The sequence below is a fragment of the Homalodisca vitripennis genome, chromosome 1 (genome assembly GCF_021130785.1).
Source record: "Homalodisca vitripennis isolate AUS2020 chromosome 1, UT_GWSS_2.1, whole genome shotgun sequence".
Lineage (NCBI taxonomy): Eukaryota > Metazoa > Arthropoda > Insecta > Hemiptera > Cicadellidae > Homalodisca > Homalodisca vitripennis.
In genome coordinates this window covers 178,178,036-178,194,466 of record NC_060207.1, presented here as the reverse complement: position 1 = coordinate 178,194,466, position 16,431 = coordinate 178,178,036, and the positions used below count along the sequence as shown (strand labels likewise).

General features: G+C 41.0%; 2 protein-coding genes across 2 annotated transcripts; both read left to right on the top strand.

The window, feature by feature from the left end:
• Positions 1-5,152: 5,152 nt before the first annotated feature.
• LOC124354117 lies at positions 5,153-6,340 on the top strand. The gene has a single exon (XM_046804343.1). The coding sequence runs from the start codon at positions 5,153-5,155 to the stop codon at positions 6,338-6,340; it is 1,188 nt and encodes a 395-aa protein (XP_046660299.1).
• A 2,915-nt stretch (positions 6,341-9,255) lies between these two features.
• Positions 9,256-10,947, top strand: LOC124355777. Its single transcript, XM_046806934.1, has 5 exons — positions 9,256-9,591; positions 9,674-9,757; positions 9,837-9,878; positions 9,956-10,321; positions 10,405-10,947. The coding sequence occupies exons 1-5, from the start codon at positions 9,379-9,381 to the stop codon at positions 10,915-10,917; spliced, it is 1,218 nt and encodes a 405-aa protein (XP_046662890.1). The 5' UTR covers positions 9,256-9,378; the 3' UTR covers positions 10,918-10,947.
• Positions 10,948-16,431: the final 5,484 nt, after the last annotated feature.

Sequence of the window (16,431 nt, the reverse complement as noted above, 5' to 3'; positions counted from 1 at the left end):
CTACGAAAACAGTACACTAATGGTCGGGAACAAACCGTTAACTTTCGATAATGACGGCAGTATAGTCATAGATGACGTACACTACACGCCTACAAAGGGTCTTTATGAATTGCTCTTCAAACGTGCACCACTCAAGGAAGAGTACGACGAAAACGATTTACACGCTTACAGGGATATAATGAAGCGGACACAGGCGCACAAAAGAGGTTACAATTATAAAAGCAACATAAACCGTAACAACTCAACAAAATATGAGCTCGTAATTTCAAAGTTATTCCCCAAAACACACACTGGTAAGGGATTCAAGGACCTGTCACGTCCTGACCCTGTGTACTATGACGACCCGAATGAATTGTGTGAGAGGCTAAGAGTGTTGGTAAGCTCCGCTGAGGCCGGTAATACGGGGCATAAAAACGAGATTATTAACATCGTAGAAGAGCTGAGGGAGCTAAAACTCATAAGCGGTAGTGGTAACGCCAGATACAGAGCTCTGGTATAAATGTATAGACAAAACCCCGTAATGTACAGTTTCGAAATGAGCGTGGACAAGTTTGGTCGCACCGGTAGTGAGGCCGGTAAGAGAGGTCCGCCTGGACAAGGATTCAGTCTCACAGTCGACGGCAACTACGATATCAAAGGCAAACGGTTATGTAACGTGGCCGATGCGCAGCAGAGTCTAGACGTTGTAAACTTGCAGACCTTGAAAAATAATGTGGATAGCGCAGTCCTCAAGACTGTGTCTGACGTTTCGCTTGTATCCAAGAAAAATGTGATGGACGCTAAAGGTAACAGGATTAGCAACATAGGTGATGCTATACTCTGGACCGATGCTCTGACTCTTCGCCGTCTTGCTAGTGAGGTGCCCTATAAGGACACGGACAGCAAATATTACAGGTTTGACAACTACAGATTGCGCATGATAGGTGATCCCACTGGGGATACAGATGCAGTGACGCTAAAATATCTTAAAACGAACACTCTAAAAAGAAGTAGTGATGGTAACGTCTGGGAATGTGATAACAAAAGACTCGGAGAGATGGCTGATCCTCTTCTCGCTGGTGACGGGGTAAACCTGCAGACCTTGGACAAGAAATTAAAAGACACCAAAACAGATATGACCCGGTCTATGCTCAAGACACTAAATGCGAATAAACTCGATGCCAGAAATAATAGACTACCTAACGTAGCTGACCCCACGAACGAAGCGGACGCCGTCAACTTGCGAACGCTAAACAAAAGAACACTAAAGTTCGATACTGAGATAATAGACGCTAAAAAGAGAAGAATAATCAACTTGAGCGATGGTGAGGGACTGGGCGATGCTGTGACTCTGTCACAACTACGTACCCTTACACCTATCAAGAGTATTACAGATTCTACCGTTACATTCGATAATTTCAGACTCTGCATGGTTGGATGGCCAGTCGAGCCTACGGACGCTACGACTAAACGATATGTAGATAGGGCACTATCACTTCTACCTCAGATGAAAGACGGCTACTGGAGTTTTGGACGCATGCGTCTGAGCGAGATAGAAGAGCCTCTATACGAGGGCGAAGCTGTTAATCTGAAATACTTTCAAAAACACGCCATGAACAGAGCGGGGCGAAATTGGAACGCACAAACCGGTAAAGTCACTAATCTGGGAGATCCTACCGAAATGAGTGACGCGGTGTCCATGAATTACCTAGTGAGAGTACTGAGCGAGGTCTATTACGGTATGTACAAACTACTGGCTCCGACGCTGGACGCTATACACTTAACCGATAAAGACGAGTGGATCAGCTTCAACATTGTCAACCCATACTTTAGAGATCCAGTGAGCAGGGTTAGATCGAAACCGTGATGGTTTTATTTATATGTGAGTTGCTGACATTTTTACCGTCAGTTTACTTTAGAACCTGGCGAGATGTGGGTCTTGGTATTCATTCTATGTGTAGCTCCTCTGATTGCTGCTAATAAAACTTTGCTGTACTTGGAGAGATACGGCTATCTCGATACTAATACCTCAGAGCTATCCACAGACATTACACAGGCGATCGTTAGGTTTCAAGAGACGTTCGGCTTGAATGTGACCGGATATGTAAATGAGGAGACGACTAACTTAATGAACCAGCCCAGATGCGACAATTCAGACGAGTTAATAGCGTCTTTCACTGCAAGCCCAAACTACGGATGGCGGAAAAAACGATATTACCTGGTTTATGTACGGTAGTAATTATCAGTATGACCAACTATGTCGGGACGCGTTCGCCCTATTCTCAAGACATTCCAACCTGACCTTCCGGCGGGACCCTATAAGTCCCACAATCATTTTAAGTATCACTCCCAGGAAACATCTTTCGTATTATCTACGGAAAAATTGCAGTAGAGTGTTTGATGGTAGGGGCGGTTCAGTGGGTCACGCCTTTCTCCCTATATTGGGGATGAACCAGACAGATGTTCATATGGACGGTGAAGAAGATTGGGATTATACAATGGATCTACCTGCGCCCGGAAAAGTTTCCTTCTTTTTGGTTCTATTACACGAAATTGGACACGCTCTAGGCTTGCAACATTCATCACTTTCGTCGTCTATAATGTATCCTTTTTATTTTGTACCTCATGGTATTTCAAATCTTTACCAATATGATTTAGACAGAGATGATCAAATGGCAATACAGTATATTTACGGACCACCGGCCCCCTCCACCTCAACATCCACTACAACATCTACAACACCATCCACAACAACAACAACATCAACTACGACGACAACATCGGCTACCAATAGACCAATAGAGGTCACGCCTACGCCTACACCTACAGATTTGGACATTTGTAATTTAAGACACAAACTCAACACGTTCTTAGTAGTGAGAAACAGACTATACGCGTTTTACGGTAAATACGTTTGGATACTAAGCCTGAACGAAGCCCATAGAACGCGTGAAGAGTTTACCAATCCTATGATAATTACAGAGTGGTTGACTTTCTTACCGTCAGACTTTACTAACGTTTCGGCCGTGTACCAGAGACCGAACGGGGACGTAGTCATGATCGTAGACAGAACTCTATACGTTATAGATTACCCGTCACTTAGACTGTCCAATCAAAGACCCATTAGCAGAATCGTACATACCAGAGTTAAGAAAGTCAATGCAGCGTTAAACAGTAATATGGGTAAAACCTACGTCTTCGTTGATGACAAGTTTGTTGTAGAGTTAAACGAATGCACCCTCACAGGCACCATGTTGGGGATGACTTCAAGCGTACTCCCCGGTGTTCCGGGGTCCATAAAGGGAGGTTTCAGATATAAAAACGGTCGTATTTATTTTATAACAGACAGTTACGTGCTGGAGTTTGACGAGTTTACCGGTACTGTCACAAAATCCGAGGCGGACATCTTCGACGTACTGCAGATTACTTGTGTGCGTGAATCGCTACTCAAACAGTTGTATAAAGTGATACGGTATATAAATGGCGAACCACAAACGTAATTCAAACAGAGTGAAACGAGCTGTCAAGCGGGGTAGAGGTATAGTGACCAGCGTACTGAACAACGCACTGCCCGCTGTAGGCACCATAATAAACCGTGCTGTTGACGCGTTACCTGTCGAATTACACCTTCCCGGCGGCTATCAGTACTGTGGGCCAGGTACGAGATTAGGGGTGAGATTGGCAAGGGGTGATAGGGGTATTAACAAACTCGATTCTGCCTGTAAGCTCCACGATATAGCGTACTCGAAATACACGGATTTAGAACACCGGCGAGAGGCCGACAAGGAATTGGCCGAAAGAGCTTGGCAAAGGGTGAAATCGGGAGACGCTAGTGTAGGAGAAAGGGCCGCGGCCTTAGCAGTGACGGCAGCAATGAAAGCTAAAACAGCGTTTGGGGGTGGGAGAAAGAAAAAACCAAAGACAAAGCGAGGGAGGGGTAAACCTAAGGGCAGAGGGCTCTACCTGAAACCGTATCCAAAGAGGGGAGGTGGTGGGGTGAGGAAAAAGAAGAGGTATTGTAAAAAAAAAACAACAATCTCGATACCGATAAAACCTCTAACAAACCACGAATTGATCCGTTATGCGAGGCTACTCAATATTCCAAGCTTTCGAGGTGTCTACATGAGGGACACACTGCCCAAGACCCCGCGGCAGTACGAGTCGGCCATAGTTAACCTGGACAGTTCCCACGGTGAAGGTACGCACTGGGTCTGTTATAAGAAACTCGGAGACAGAGTGTACTACTTTGACAGCTTTGGAAATCTGAGACCGCCGGTAGAACTCGTATCCTACTTTGGATCAGGGGTGAGCGTACAGTATAACTATGAGCGTAAACAGTCTGAGGACTCAGTAGTCTGCGGTCACTTGTGTTTAAAGTTTCTGGCGCGTAATGTTTTCACTTAACGGAGCTGCTCCACACGTATCTTGCGAGGTCTTTCCACCAATGGATTTGAGCGATGGAGAGTACGAGATTGGTCTAATTGATCTCTCGACGTACTATACGATACCAAACATTGAAAGAGGTGTGAATGACATGTTCCACTACGGAGTCGACAAAGAAATAGTGATAGACGAGGGGTCGTATGAAATTGAAAACATAGAAGAATATATCAAGTCGCACATTGACGGAAGTGTGACGTTCAGTCTTAAGGCAAACAATAACACGCTAAAGTCCGAAGTATCGTGCAGTGAAGCGATACATTTTGAAAAGCCGAATTCGGTAGCCTCAGTACTTGGTTTCACCGCTAAGGAACTGGAGCCTCATAAGACCCACATGTCCGACCTCCCCGTCAGTATTATGGCGGTAAACACGATACGTGTCGAGTGCAACATTGCACGCGGTTCCTTTCAAAACGGTATGGAAGGACACGTGTTGCACGAGTTCTACCCCGATGTGGCTCCCGGGTATAAAATAGTTGAGAAACCGAGCACTGTCATCTATTTACCGGTGAACGTCCGCAGGGTGAACAATATAGAGGTCTCTCTCAGAGACCAAAACGGCGATTTAATCAACTTTAGAAACGAACCCGTCTCGTTACGCTTGCACATTAGGAAGCGGCAATGGGTCTAGTATTTAGAGAAGTGTCTGCTCAGGCATTGGCCAGTAAACACCGGAAGACGGTAGTGTTAACATCGCGAAACATTCGGTTTCTAGCGTCACTGGGGTTCAAATATGGCGCTACTGGCAATAGAGTCGGCCGCAGAGTATGATGAAGTTGTTACAGGTTGGGAGTTTCACTCTCATAAGCCTTACGCCTCGTCAACTCTGAAGAACAACGACGAAATCAGAATTCCGATAAGTCAACAGGATATAATTACGGCACCGTTCGAAAGCAGTATACACATCACTGGTAAAGTGAGTGCTAAGAAAGCCGACGGGAGTGAGGCCAGTATCTCACTAATAAACAATGCCATCGCATTTTTATTCGACGATGTAAGGTACGAGATAGGCGGTATAGAGGTTGACAGAACGAAAAATGTAGGTATAACGAGTACTATAAAAGGACTACTCTCCATTAGGGATGAAGAGCAAAAGTGTCTCGTAAACGCGTGCTGGCTCGGTCCCAATACGACAAGTGAGGCCGGTGAATTTACGTATTCGGTGCCTCTGAAACTTTTGATGGGTTTTGCCGAGGATTACAAGAGAATTGTTGCGAATGTTAAGCAAGAGCTTGTTCTCTTGAGGTCAGCTACGGATGTCAACGCCGTTATCTCACCGGACGCGTCAAACCTCGACTTTCAGATTACGTCGCTCGAGTGGCGTGTACCACATGTTACAGTGTCAGATAGTTACAAATTGAAATTATTGCGCGTGATTGAGAAAGACACTTTGATTCACCTACCGTTTCGGTCCTGGGAACTTCACGAATATCCTTCACTACCGCAAACGACTCGACAGAGCTGGACAATAAAAACGAGTTCGCAAATTGAAAAGCCTCGGTACGTGGTGCTGGCCTTTCAGACCGGTAGAAAGAACGACCTAAGAAAGGACGCCTCTACTTTTGACCGTTGTGCCCTTACGAATGTTAAACTTTATCTGAATTCACAGTACTACCCTTACGACAATGTCCACGGCGATCTCTGTATATTTTACGACATGTACACACGATTCCAAAGTTCGTACTATCAAAAACCAGGGTCTCCGCTGGTTGACTTTAAAACATTCACGTCTCATGTGCCTCTGTACGTGATTGATTGTTCCAAGCAGAACGATTCGATCAAGTCGGGACCTGTAGATGTTAGGTTGGAATTTGAAGCTAAGGAGAATTTCCCGCCAAACACAGCTGCATACTGTCTCCTACTGCATGACTCCCACATGGCGTACACAGTGCTCACCGGTTCGGTACAACGTATAATGTAGGAGCGGTGGTGGTGGTGGGGGAACTCTTATAAATAGCTGAATTTTGTACGTGTGTCTCATTCTGTGTCATGGAGGAGCTAAACAGTTTTCTAAACGAGCCTGACTCGCTCGATGCGATCCGATACCTAAAATTAAAGACCGAACTACTCTGCAAGGTCGAGGGTATGCGAAGACTCTTTGCTCAATTTAGACCTACAGTTAGAGTAACCAGTGACCCTTATAATTACGACCATTTCAAGGAATGCGTGTGGTCACGACCCGAGGCTACGTCAGGTCCTGACACTTGTGGGTGCTACTATATGGATTCATACATTGGAGGTGCGATTACGATTTTGGATCAGTTAGTTGGTATGTACGACCCGTTTCTTTCGAGATTACAGGCTCTACTTGAACCCTTCCGTGATAACGCAACACAGTATTGTTAGGGTGGGGGTAATTGTATAAATTGAGGGTTCCTGATGCTAGACTTCATTAGCTCAATCATGTCTGACCGGGAGGGGCCTAACCAGTGTACCATAACTCTTCAACTGCTTAAAGATAACGTAACTGTTAGCACTAATAAATTAGATGTAGAAGAGGGCGAGTCTGATTACGGAGATGATTACGATGTAAGCAAACTCCCAGAGTTTGATGCATTTAGAATCATATTTGAGAGATATGAACCTGTTAGCGAAGGATACGAGGAGACTGTTCTTGAGGATTTTGCTAATGTAATATTCAAGAAAGAGGGTAGCTCTGTTGGTGAACTAAGCATTAATGTGAAAGAGTGGCATCTGTTCCACTCTAAAATATTTTACGTCAAGGATTTTCCCGCCTTTGACGGTTTCGTGTTGGCGTATCTACAACACACTGTTGAGGATGATTTAGAGTTCTGCATGTATTGTAGCGATTACACATACGAGGTCCGTTACAATTAGAAAATTTAAATCTAACCGTATTTCCTAGCCCTCTTATTGGTCAAAATAAGCACGTCGCTGATTGGTCTAAATTGGGTATATAAGGGAGTAGTGTGAGGGGCTACGGTCAGACGGGACCTGGACTTCGTTGGGTGCTGGAATTCATTAGCTCTCATCCACTCGGTGACATTCAAAATGGGCGTCGAAGCGTTTGTAACTGTTTACTTTTACAAAAACGGGAAATTATTAAAAAAAGGCCACATTAATTGCTACAAGTTTTCTTCCAATGCCGATATATACGATGTGAAGGACTACGACCAAATTAGGGTTAGGTTTTCCTCAGAATACGATTCAGACTTTGACTCTGACGAAGAGGAGGAGGAGGAGGAGGAGAAAGAGGAGGTAGACGCGGAAACGGAACCCTTACTTCGTTAATTTGCTGCTTTCCATTGGTCGAAATAAGCACGTCGCTGATTGGTCTAAATTGGGTGGTATATAAGGGGTAGTGTGAGGGGTTACGGTCAGACGGGACCATGCAGGCTTCAGTGATGGATGTGGAACCTGCGAAGGTTCCCAGGCGTAAGGAACGCATAAATTCGTTAACGGGTATTTTCCTAAAGTCGGTTTACTTTTTAGGTAGCGATCTATCAAAGTGTGTAATTGTGGGGTTGTTTAAAGACAGAGGCGATTCTCTCGGGGTGCTATTCCATGGTAAGAAGGGGAGCGTTTACTGGTCGTACGATGTATTTAATCAGTTTGCTCCGAATTTCAACTGTATCACTCAGGCTTTGGAGACCTCGCAGAGGTTGAATATCAAGGTGGACAGTGGGGAGGATGTCAGGGTTTCGAACGTCTTTGGTCAAATGCATGCGTATCTCTATGACGGGGAACGTTCTTTAACGCTTAACAAGACCGAGTGGGTTCAGTTCGTTAACAACCTCCCGTCGGTCTACATCGCACTACGGGATCTCTTTTCCATCGAGGTGTCAGCTAAGAGTGTTGTTCGGTGTCTACTGGCTGGCGAGAAGGAGGAGGAGGACGTGGAGTATAACGACATCCCTAGTCCCGTACTTTGCAGACTGGTCCAGGAAGTTGACCTTTTTAAACGTTGGCCAAATGGAAGCGATAGTGGAGTTTCATGCATTCAAGGATAATGAGAACCGGTTTATTGTGAAGGAGTTTGTTGTGGTCAGTCATCTGTTTCGCTCACACATAGTGTTCAAACCCCCGTACAGCGTAACCGAATTAGATTCAAAAGCGGCTAGAACCGCCCGTTGGTTGGTGCGTCACTTTCATCATATTAATTGGAATGACGGAGGGATCCCTTTTGACGAAGATATCGTCCGCGCTCTCTGTAAACCCTTCGCTACTGTATATACTACAGGGTTAGAAAAAGTTCGATTTTTGTCTCGTTTTCACGATAACGTAGTTGATAGGAATATTGTAGATAGTAAGGAGGCTATTGTTTCCGATGCTCAATGTATTTTACCTCAACATAATAGTGACTGTACATATGCTTGTGCTTTAAAGAAGGCTCTAGGGCGGGGTGAGTGAGTGGCAAGCCCCTAAGGCTGGCGTAAAACCTGTAAGTCCTGGGGGTTTCAACTGCTCTTACGGCAGGCCTAAACTCCGTAAGTCCGGGGGCGGTTGTGTGTGTGTGTGTTTTGGATACCTCTATGGCAGGCCTAACCTCCGTAAGTCCAGGGGTACGAGCCTCGCTCTAGTTGCTAAAAAAGATATGTAAAAAAAATATACTAAAAAACAAAATGTTTCTTTGCGAGTGTTTTACGGGTTGCATTGAAAGGCTTCTCCGAGTAAAGCGGCTTGTTACACTAGCAAGGATTACAAAAAAAAAAATACAAAAGTTGTAAAATAAAAAAAAAAAAATATGTTGGGAGGTAGCAAGTTTGTTATGGAGTGGCTACCACCGTAAAGAGCGATGGTTGGGGCTCTTTACACACGTGGATAGGCCTACTGGGGAAGGAGCCACGTAAAAAAATCTCCTAACGCGCCGGGACCCTACCCCTTGGGTGGTGTGGAAACTTGGGTCACGTTGCAACAAGGACAAACGCACGTGTGGTGGGGGGTACGCTGCGCTTGCATATAAGCGACTGCTGCGAATGTATCCAGCATTGTGCAATCATGTACAGTTGCAGGCACCTTGTGTTGGCGTTTTCCGTGGGAGTTATGACTGTGTCTACAACCTTGATAGCGATTCTCTGCAGAGCACGCCTGCCTCCCGGAGTCGGCTACACTCGCTTGATGCTGATACTGGTGGGCCTTCTTATCGTTGCAGCACCCCTCGTTGCTGGTGACGACGACGGACCGCCTCCGCGGAAAGCCCCTCGATTGGTGGTAATGTTATTATTACTATTATAGAATTAATAATTAGATTCCGTTTTTCCGATTGGGTACAATTTGTTTTTGTTTTTTGAAGGGCAACGACGATGACCCCCGGCCCGATCCCCACCCCGAGGTCCAGGACTCCCCATTGTCGCCTGACCCTGATGACAGTGTGGAGGTACGTGTGCGCTTGTGTTGGTTTTGTGTTTGTATGCGTGTTTGTTTGCGTTACGGGCTGAATTGTTTTTTCTTTCCAGGAGTATGACTCGGATGCCACCGTGGAGAACCTGATACCCGGTGTAAGTACAATTGGCTTCCTTGTTTTGTCCGTCTCGTGTTTTTTGCTATTTTCCTACGGTTTGTTTTTTTTTTGCAGTCTCCTGACCCGTGGGCTTTTGGACCGAGGCCGAGGCAGAGGCCTCTCAATGACACAGCGGTTGAGGACCTTCTGCTGGGACCCTGGGAAGTGTTGGAGGCTGCCATCACGGGTATGCCTCTACCACCGTCTCCATCACCGCCCCGGGCCGCAGCCCGCAGGCTCCCTCTCCAGACGATGCCGCTTCCTCGGCCGCGGCGACTTCCGAGGATAAGTATCGCCCCGGCCCAGGCCCCCTCGACGTCCCGGTCCTCTGGTGGGTCCAACGTAGCGACCGTCGCCCCGGTCCCCTCGACGTCCCGGTCCTCTGCTGGGCCCACGACCCAACCCTCTACCTCAACGGGTCGAACCGGCGCTTGTAGAAGGGTAAGTGTCCACCGGTAGTAGTGGTAGTAGTAGTAGTAGTAAGTAGTATTAGTGGTAGTGGTGATACCTTACTTGCTTTTCAGCCTCCTACAGCTGCATCAGGAGTAGATGTGGCACGGCAGAGGTTACGGGAACTGGTGCTGGACCATTTCCTTCAAGTATTTGTTTCGCCGGCGCACGCTCCCGTGGCGTGCACTGTGGGGGCGTTGGTTGCGATGTCCACCCTGAGGGCCGAGCTCAGGGATATGCTCTGGCTCGTCGACCATCTTCTCGACGAGACGCCCCGTGACCAGAGCCTCGTGATAGCGTACGCGCTTTGGAGGGAAGTGCGCTCGTCGTTGGAGGGTCTGCTCATCGGCATCGGCGAGAGCATGGAGTCGGCGGCCTCGAGGGATCCCTACGACATCGACCCTGAGGAACCGGAACCGTCGCCCCCGGCTAGGCACGTTCGCTGCTGTGTCTGTATGGACAGATTGCCGACGGTAGGGTTGAGGCCTTGTGGACACACTCTGTGCCCACAATGTGCCCATAGGCTCTTACGTTGTCCAATCTGTCGGGTGATCATCCACGGGAGGATGCCATTGTTTTTTTCTTAAAATTTTTAAAATAAACAAGTTTTTTTGCTATGTAAGTATTTGATTTTCCCGCCACTTTTTTTTGGTTCCCGCAATTTGAGGGATTTTTTCCCGCGCGTGAGGGATTTTTCCCGCATTTGAGGGATTTTTCCCGTGGGGGCGGGGCTTAGCCGCCATCTTGGATCACGTGACCTGCTCTCGACCAATCAGAGCGCGGGGCTATCCTCCGGGTAAGTCTACTCATACTATTGAAGTTTTTTTCCATGTATACACCTTCCCTCTACTTACCTCAAGTTGTTATAATTTTACTATAAAGATAAATTAATTTATCTTATCTCTCTACTAAAACACTTGTTACTTTAATCACTGGCTTCTGAGGTATGTTACATCTCAATACTTTTCACTTATAGTTAGAATTTTGCCATTATTTCTTTCCAAGACATAAATGCGGGTCTTTGTAAATACATCGAACCCTTTTTTCTATTACAATACAGTACTGTCTTGCCTAAAAGTTTACTAACAGAGCAAATGAGACCATGCAGTTGGACCCGCCTACTAATAAATTATGGATACTGTTGAGAAACACAACTTGAGCAAATTCTACGAATTTGAGTGGTGTCTAATTTAGTTAGAAATAATTATTAATATTTAAAATCATAGAGAAGGTAAGATTTCGTACCGCCAAATTTCAACAATCGAAAAAAAAAGTTCGATACAAAAACAGACGCAGTTTGTGAATACATGATATCAGTATTTTGTGCGTGAGTTATAAATATAAAAATCATATTAAATTTGAACTAAAGATCAAATTAATTTGCGATCGATAAAAAACAAATAAACTGAAATACGACGTCAAATCTTTCACTAAAGTCTTATTAACAAGAAAAAAGGATTCTTTAATAAAGGCATAATGTTAAACAACACTAACATTTGTTTTGCGGGCAACGTGGTGGAGAACGGTTAATGAGAGTCAACATGTTTACAGAACGATGGCGTTTTTATAGATATCTGTCTTGGTTAGAAACTATTTTATAACAATACTTTTATTGTTACATTAATTGTCTTATATTATATATCAAAATTACCTGACTTCGCTTGGCTCGAAGTACGGCTCGATGACGTCGCCTAACCCTTCTGGGACAGCAGACGCAAAGGATTCGGCCAAATGCTCTGAAACAATCACACACAGTTACTAGTGGCTTACAATAATGTTTGGGGTTGAAGTATTCATTTCTTTATAATGTACATATAAACTTTCTCTTGTTTAGTTAGTGTTTATACTAGCATTACGCAATGCCTAGGGCAAACGATCTGTAATAACATAATAACAAAACCATCAATGTATGTATTGTGTGCATTAAGTTTATTAATTGAAATCAGTTTGATCATTCAATCGTTACGCGTAAAAATTGTTTAAGTACATGTTTTCAATTTTAAATAACGATGTTATGTTAAATAATTAATTATAATGCATCTCTTTTTACAGAGTTTGTATAACATGTTGCCTTTTTAAAAGAAACATTAAACTTCTAGGCCAGCAAAAAAAGTTCATTGTGATCATAACACGTTTTAAGAAGACACAGCGGCAACAACAAAGAACAAGATACTAGTCGAAGTTTCTAAAAGAACCAGAAAACATTTGGCATACAGACAGTACTTACACTTGTCTTGGCTGACTTTGCTATCTGACCTCATTCCACAAACAGTTTGTACAACTGGCTCGATTACAAATGTGTTCATTATATATTTCTGCTGCCACCCTTAACGCATGATTGCAATACGGTTTTTCTTATGGAGGCCGTTGAATTGTATATAAAATAAACAATAATGGCTATTCTGTAATAGTATAATTGCACGAAAATACAGTACGATTGCATTTAATATTCCTGATAAAAGTTTAAACTCATCTGTATCCTACTAAAAATTTAGTATAATGACCATATGTAATGAATTTATAGTTAAAAAAAATTAAATATATAAAAAATATTACATCAAAATGTTAAAAATGGTACACCTTTAAACTTTTATCAGATTATGACAACAAGAGGCGCCCAAAAACTCTAAATTATGAAACAAGGGCTTTGTAACTTATAAAATTGTAAAAATAATGTCAAACTAGTCACGCATATGATTGTTTGACTCGTTTTAGCTTAATTTTACCTTCATAGTCACATCAGTAGAAATTGTATTAGATGCGTATTAAACTATAATAAAACAGGGTTGTTTGGGATTATATTTCTGTCGGGATTTTTTTTAATAATACAAATTAAGCCTAAAATCCAATTTTGGATGCCATGAAATCTACCACTCATGCTATGGGATATGGTAATAATTTTAGTACACGTGTACAGTTTTTGCGTATTTGTAGCTTAAACGTGTTATTCTAATTTATTCGTTGTCATAATACGACTTTTTCACCGCTAAAGGGACATTCAATGTGACATAACAAACATACCAGCTGCAATGTAATGTATGCGTCCTGGGCTTGAGACTCACGTCTTTATAGTTTTCTCGGGCTGTAAATATTTATTTTTCATAATTCAATTAATTTAAAGTTATAAGTTATTATATTATTCATCTGGGTTTGACGTACACAAGTGGAAGAGACAAAAAAATATAAAAAGCAGAGACGAAATCTTAAATGTCCTCAAAACCTTTACTGTATATTACTGAAATATCCGAAACTACAGACATGAATTACGTTAACAATTACGTATTTATGAAACGGTTGTGCTCTACTATAACAGCCAATTTATAAATTGCTGAGTTTTTATAAAATAAATACAGATACGTTTATTTTCTATGGCGGTATGTACGTTGACTCAAGAACTTTACCTTATATCTAATTGCAGACAATAGTGACAATCAGACATCCTTCTCCACTCATGCTACAGGGCTTTCCAATCCTGCCCTTATAAATTCAATAAAAAACTATTTCAATATTATACCATATTCAATCAAATATAATTAGAATTGGAAGAGTTTGAAAGGTTTTATACTACTCTCAGAATTTCAGAGCTTTCGCATATTAGTCAATTTGGAAAACAATGCTGAAGGGGTGGGGATATCTTAAAATAAATATAACTTCTATTTAGAAGGCTTTGAATGACTTTTACGATTTCATTTAACTTATCTGATATACTATAGTGAAACTTGCGGTACAACACAATTAACAGGTAATACTATATAATTATGAATTTAATAGAATTTTTTTGTCGCTTTTGAGTTGCGAGATGGATTAAATCAACTTTGGTTAGGATCTGGAACTAATGTCATTAGTTTTTAATGATTGTAAATGACATTAGTAACTATAATAACTATAATTAATAGTGACAAAAAGATCTCTATTAATAGAAATTTAGGAACTAAATAAAATTTCTACAGATTTCTATATGCAACAAAATTATAATAAAAAGGAAGTGGAGTTTGACAGAATAATTCAATGACAACATTATTATTTATAATCACACACAGTAAGCCTATTTTTGTAATTTATGAAATAACTAAAATTGAAAACTGAAAATCAACAATTAAAAAATTAATATTTTAGTAACTTTTTATACTTCAGGTGTCGCTTATATAATTTCATCCACTTATTTTGTTGTAAAAAGAATATTAGGGATTAATTAAATCATTGTGGGTTGTTGAATTGAAAAGATCAAGAAATACAAAACAATTCAAATATGCTCTGGACACATGAGCTCATGTATATTTTAAATTATAAACCTATGCTCTCTAAAACAGTTTGCCGTAGTATTTTATTTTATGCGAGTTTAAAACGAAATGCAACTTTTTAAATGTGACTGGTTTGTTTGGTGAGTTTCGGTTTTTGTATTTTAAAAGGACTAGAAGGACAGTAAATAATATATGAGCAAAAAAGAAACGTTCTTACCCAAGGAATGCACGTTTCTTGACTTTTTAGGATAAACCTCCAGATGTAGTACATTATGAATAAATATCAGGAGAAATGTTATAGGATAGAGTACAGAGACTGTAACTGTACAAATATGTAGTAGCGAGACGGAGTGAAAGAATTGTGGTTAGGATCTAGAACTAATATTATTTATTTTTAATAGCTTTGCATAATACAGGATGTTGTGACTTGGATATAAAAACGTAATGTGGCAGATTTCTCTATTATTAGGAAGCATTTCGTCGTTCATGTTTTAAGCTTCTTTTGGGAGCACCTAAATAAAGAGTTCTGAGAACCCAGATAGATTAGTATTGTAAGGAAGAGTTTTGTTCTGTATAGTACGAGTTAACACAGTAATGCTAAGAAAGATTTAATTGTCTTCATTTTATAACAACTGATCGACATGGTAAGGACATTTTTATTTGATGTCAGGCTTTAATACAGCTCACCCACCTGAAGGATAATTAGATCGAAATTTGACGTCTTCTAGTATAAATGCTCAAGTAGACAGATTAGAATGATTACGTAGGTCTTATTTACACCAATAATGTTTGTGATACTGATTTAAATCAATTCATTGATTAATATTACGTAGATAAATACTACGAAAGAAGTATTAAGGTACGTTGGCTTGGATATATATATATATATATATATATATATATATATATATATATATACGAGATATATATATATATAAATTTGCACTCATGAGTAAATTAAATGGTACAAAATATATAAAAAATACAAATAAATCGAATATATTCTGAAAATAAATACTATTTAAAACTAAAATCACAGATTTTTTTAAATATGCTAAATTTTTATTTTACTACAGAGTAATAAAGTAAAAAAAAATTGTTGGAGTTAACTTTGCGAAAAAAGAATTTTGTATTATATTAAACATTTGAAATATTATAATTTACTTAGAATATAAATTATATACGTTATGATATTAAGTAGTAAATTGGCAGGCAAGAGAATTTATTTAATTTAATACATGCACAGTATTAATGATCTGACATAGACGGTACAATCTCCTGTTGAAATAAACACGTTCCCGTTATATCAGTTATCCATTATTTACAACCTAATAATTATGGTGTAATTATCAGTATTCAAATACTGCATTCGCTCTAAATTAGTATCGTGCCGTATGGCTATTTGACTTTGTTGCTTTTGGAACAGTACGTATTGTATTGGCCTGATTGTAAATACTGCGATAGTGGAACATGTGTATATATCAAATAACTTTGTATGTTTTTATACTATATTTAGATTCTTAAAACTTGCCACTGTTTAAAAAAATTTTATAACAATTATAGGCTTAAAATATTTCCCTTCATAGAATAAAATTACTTTAATTACTTTTACTTTTTACTACCTTGGTTTAGCTAACTGTTTCAGAACTCGGGTTATTTTAATATTGATATCATTCTATTAAGTGTTAACTAAGATAAAGTAAAACAACCTTTAGCCAAAATTACCTGTTTTCAATTACATGTGAGTTAAAGGGCGTTGTGAATTTTACAATCTAGAATTTAACAATTTTAAGAATTTTGTTGTAGCTTTTAACAATACGATTGTGGCTTTATTTCTGATTTATTGCATTCATACATTGT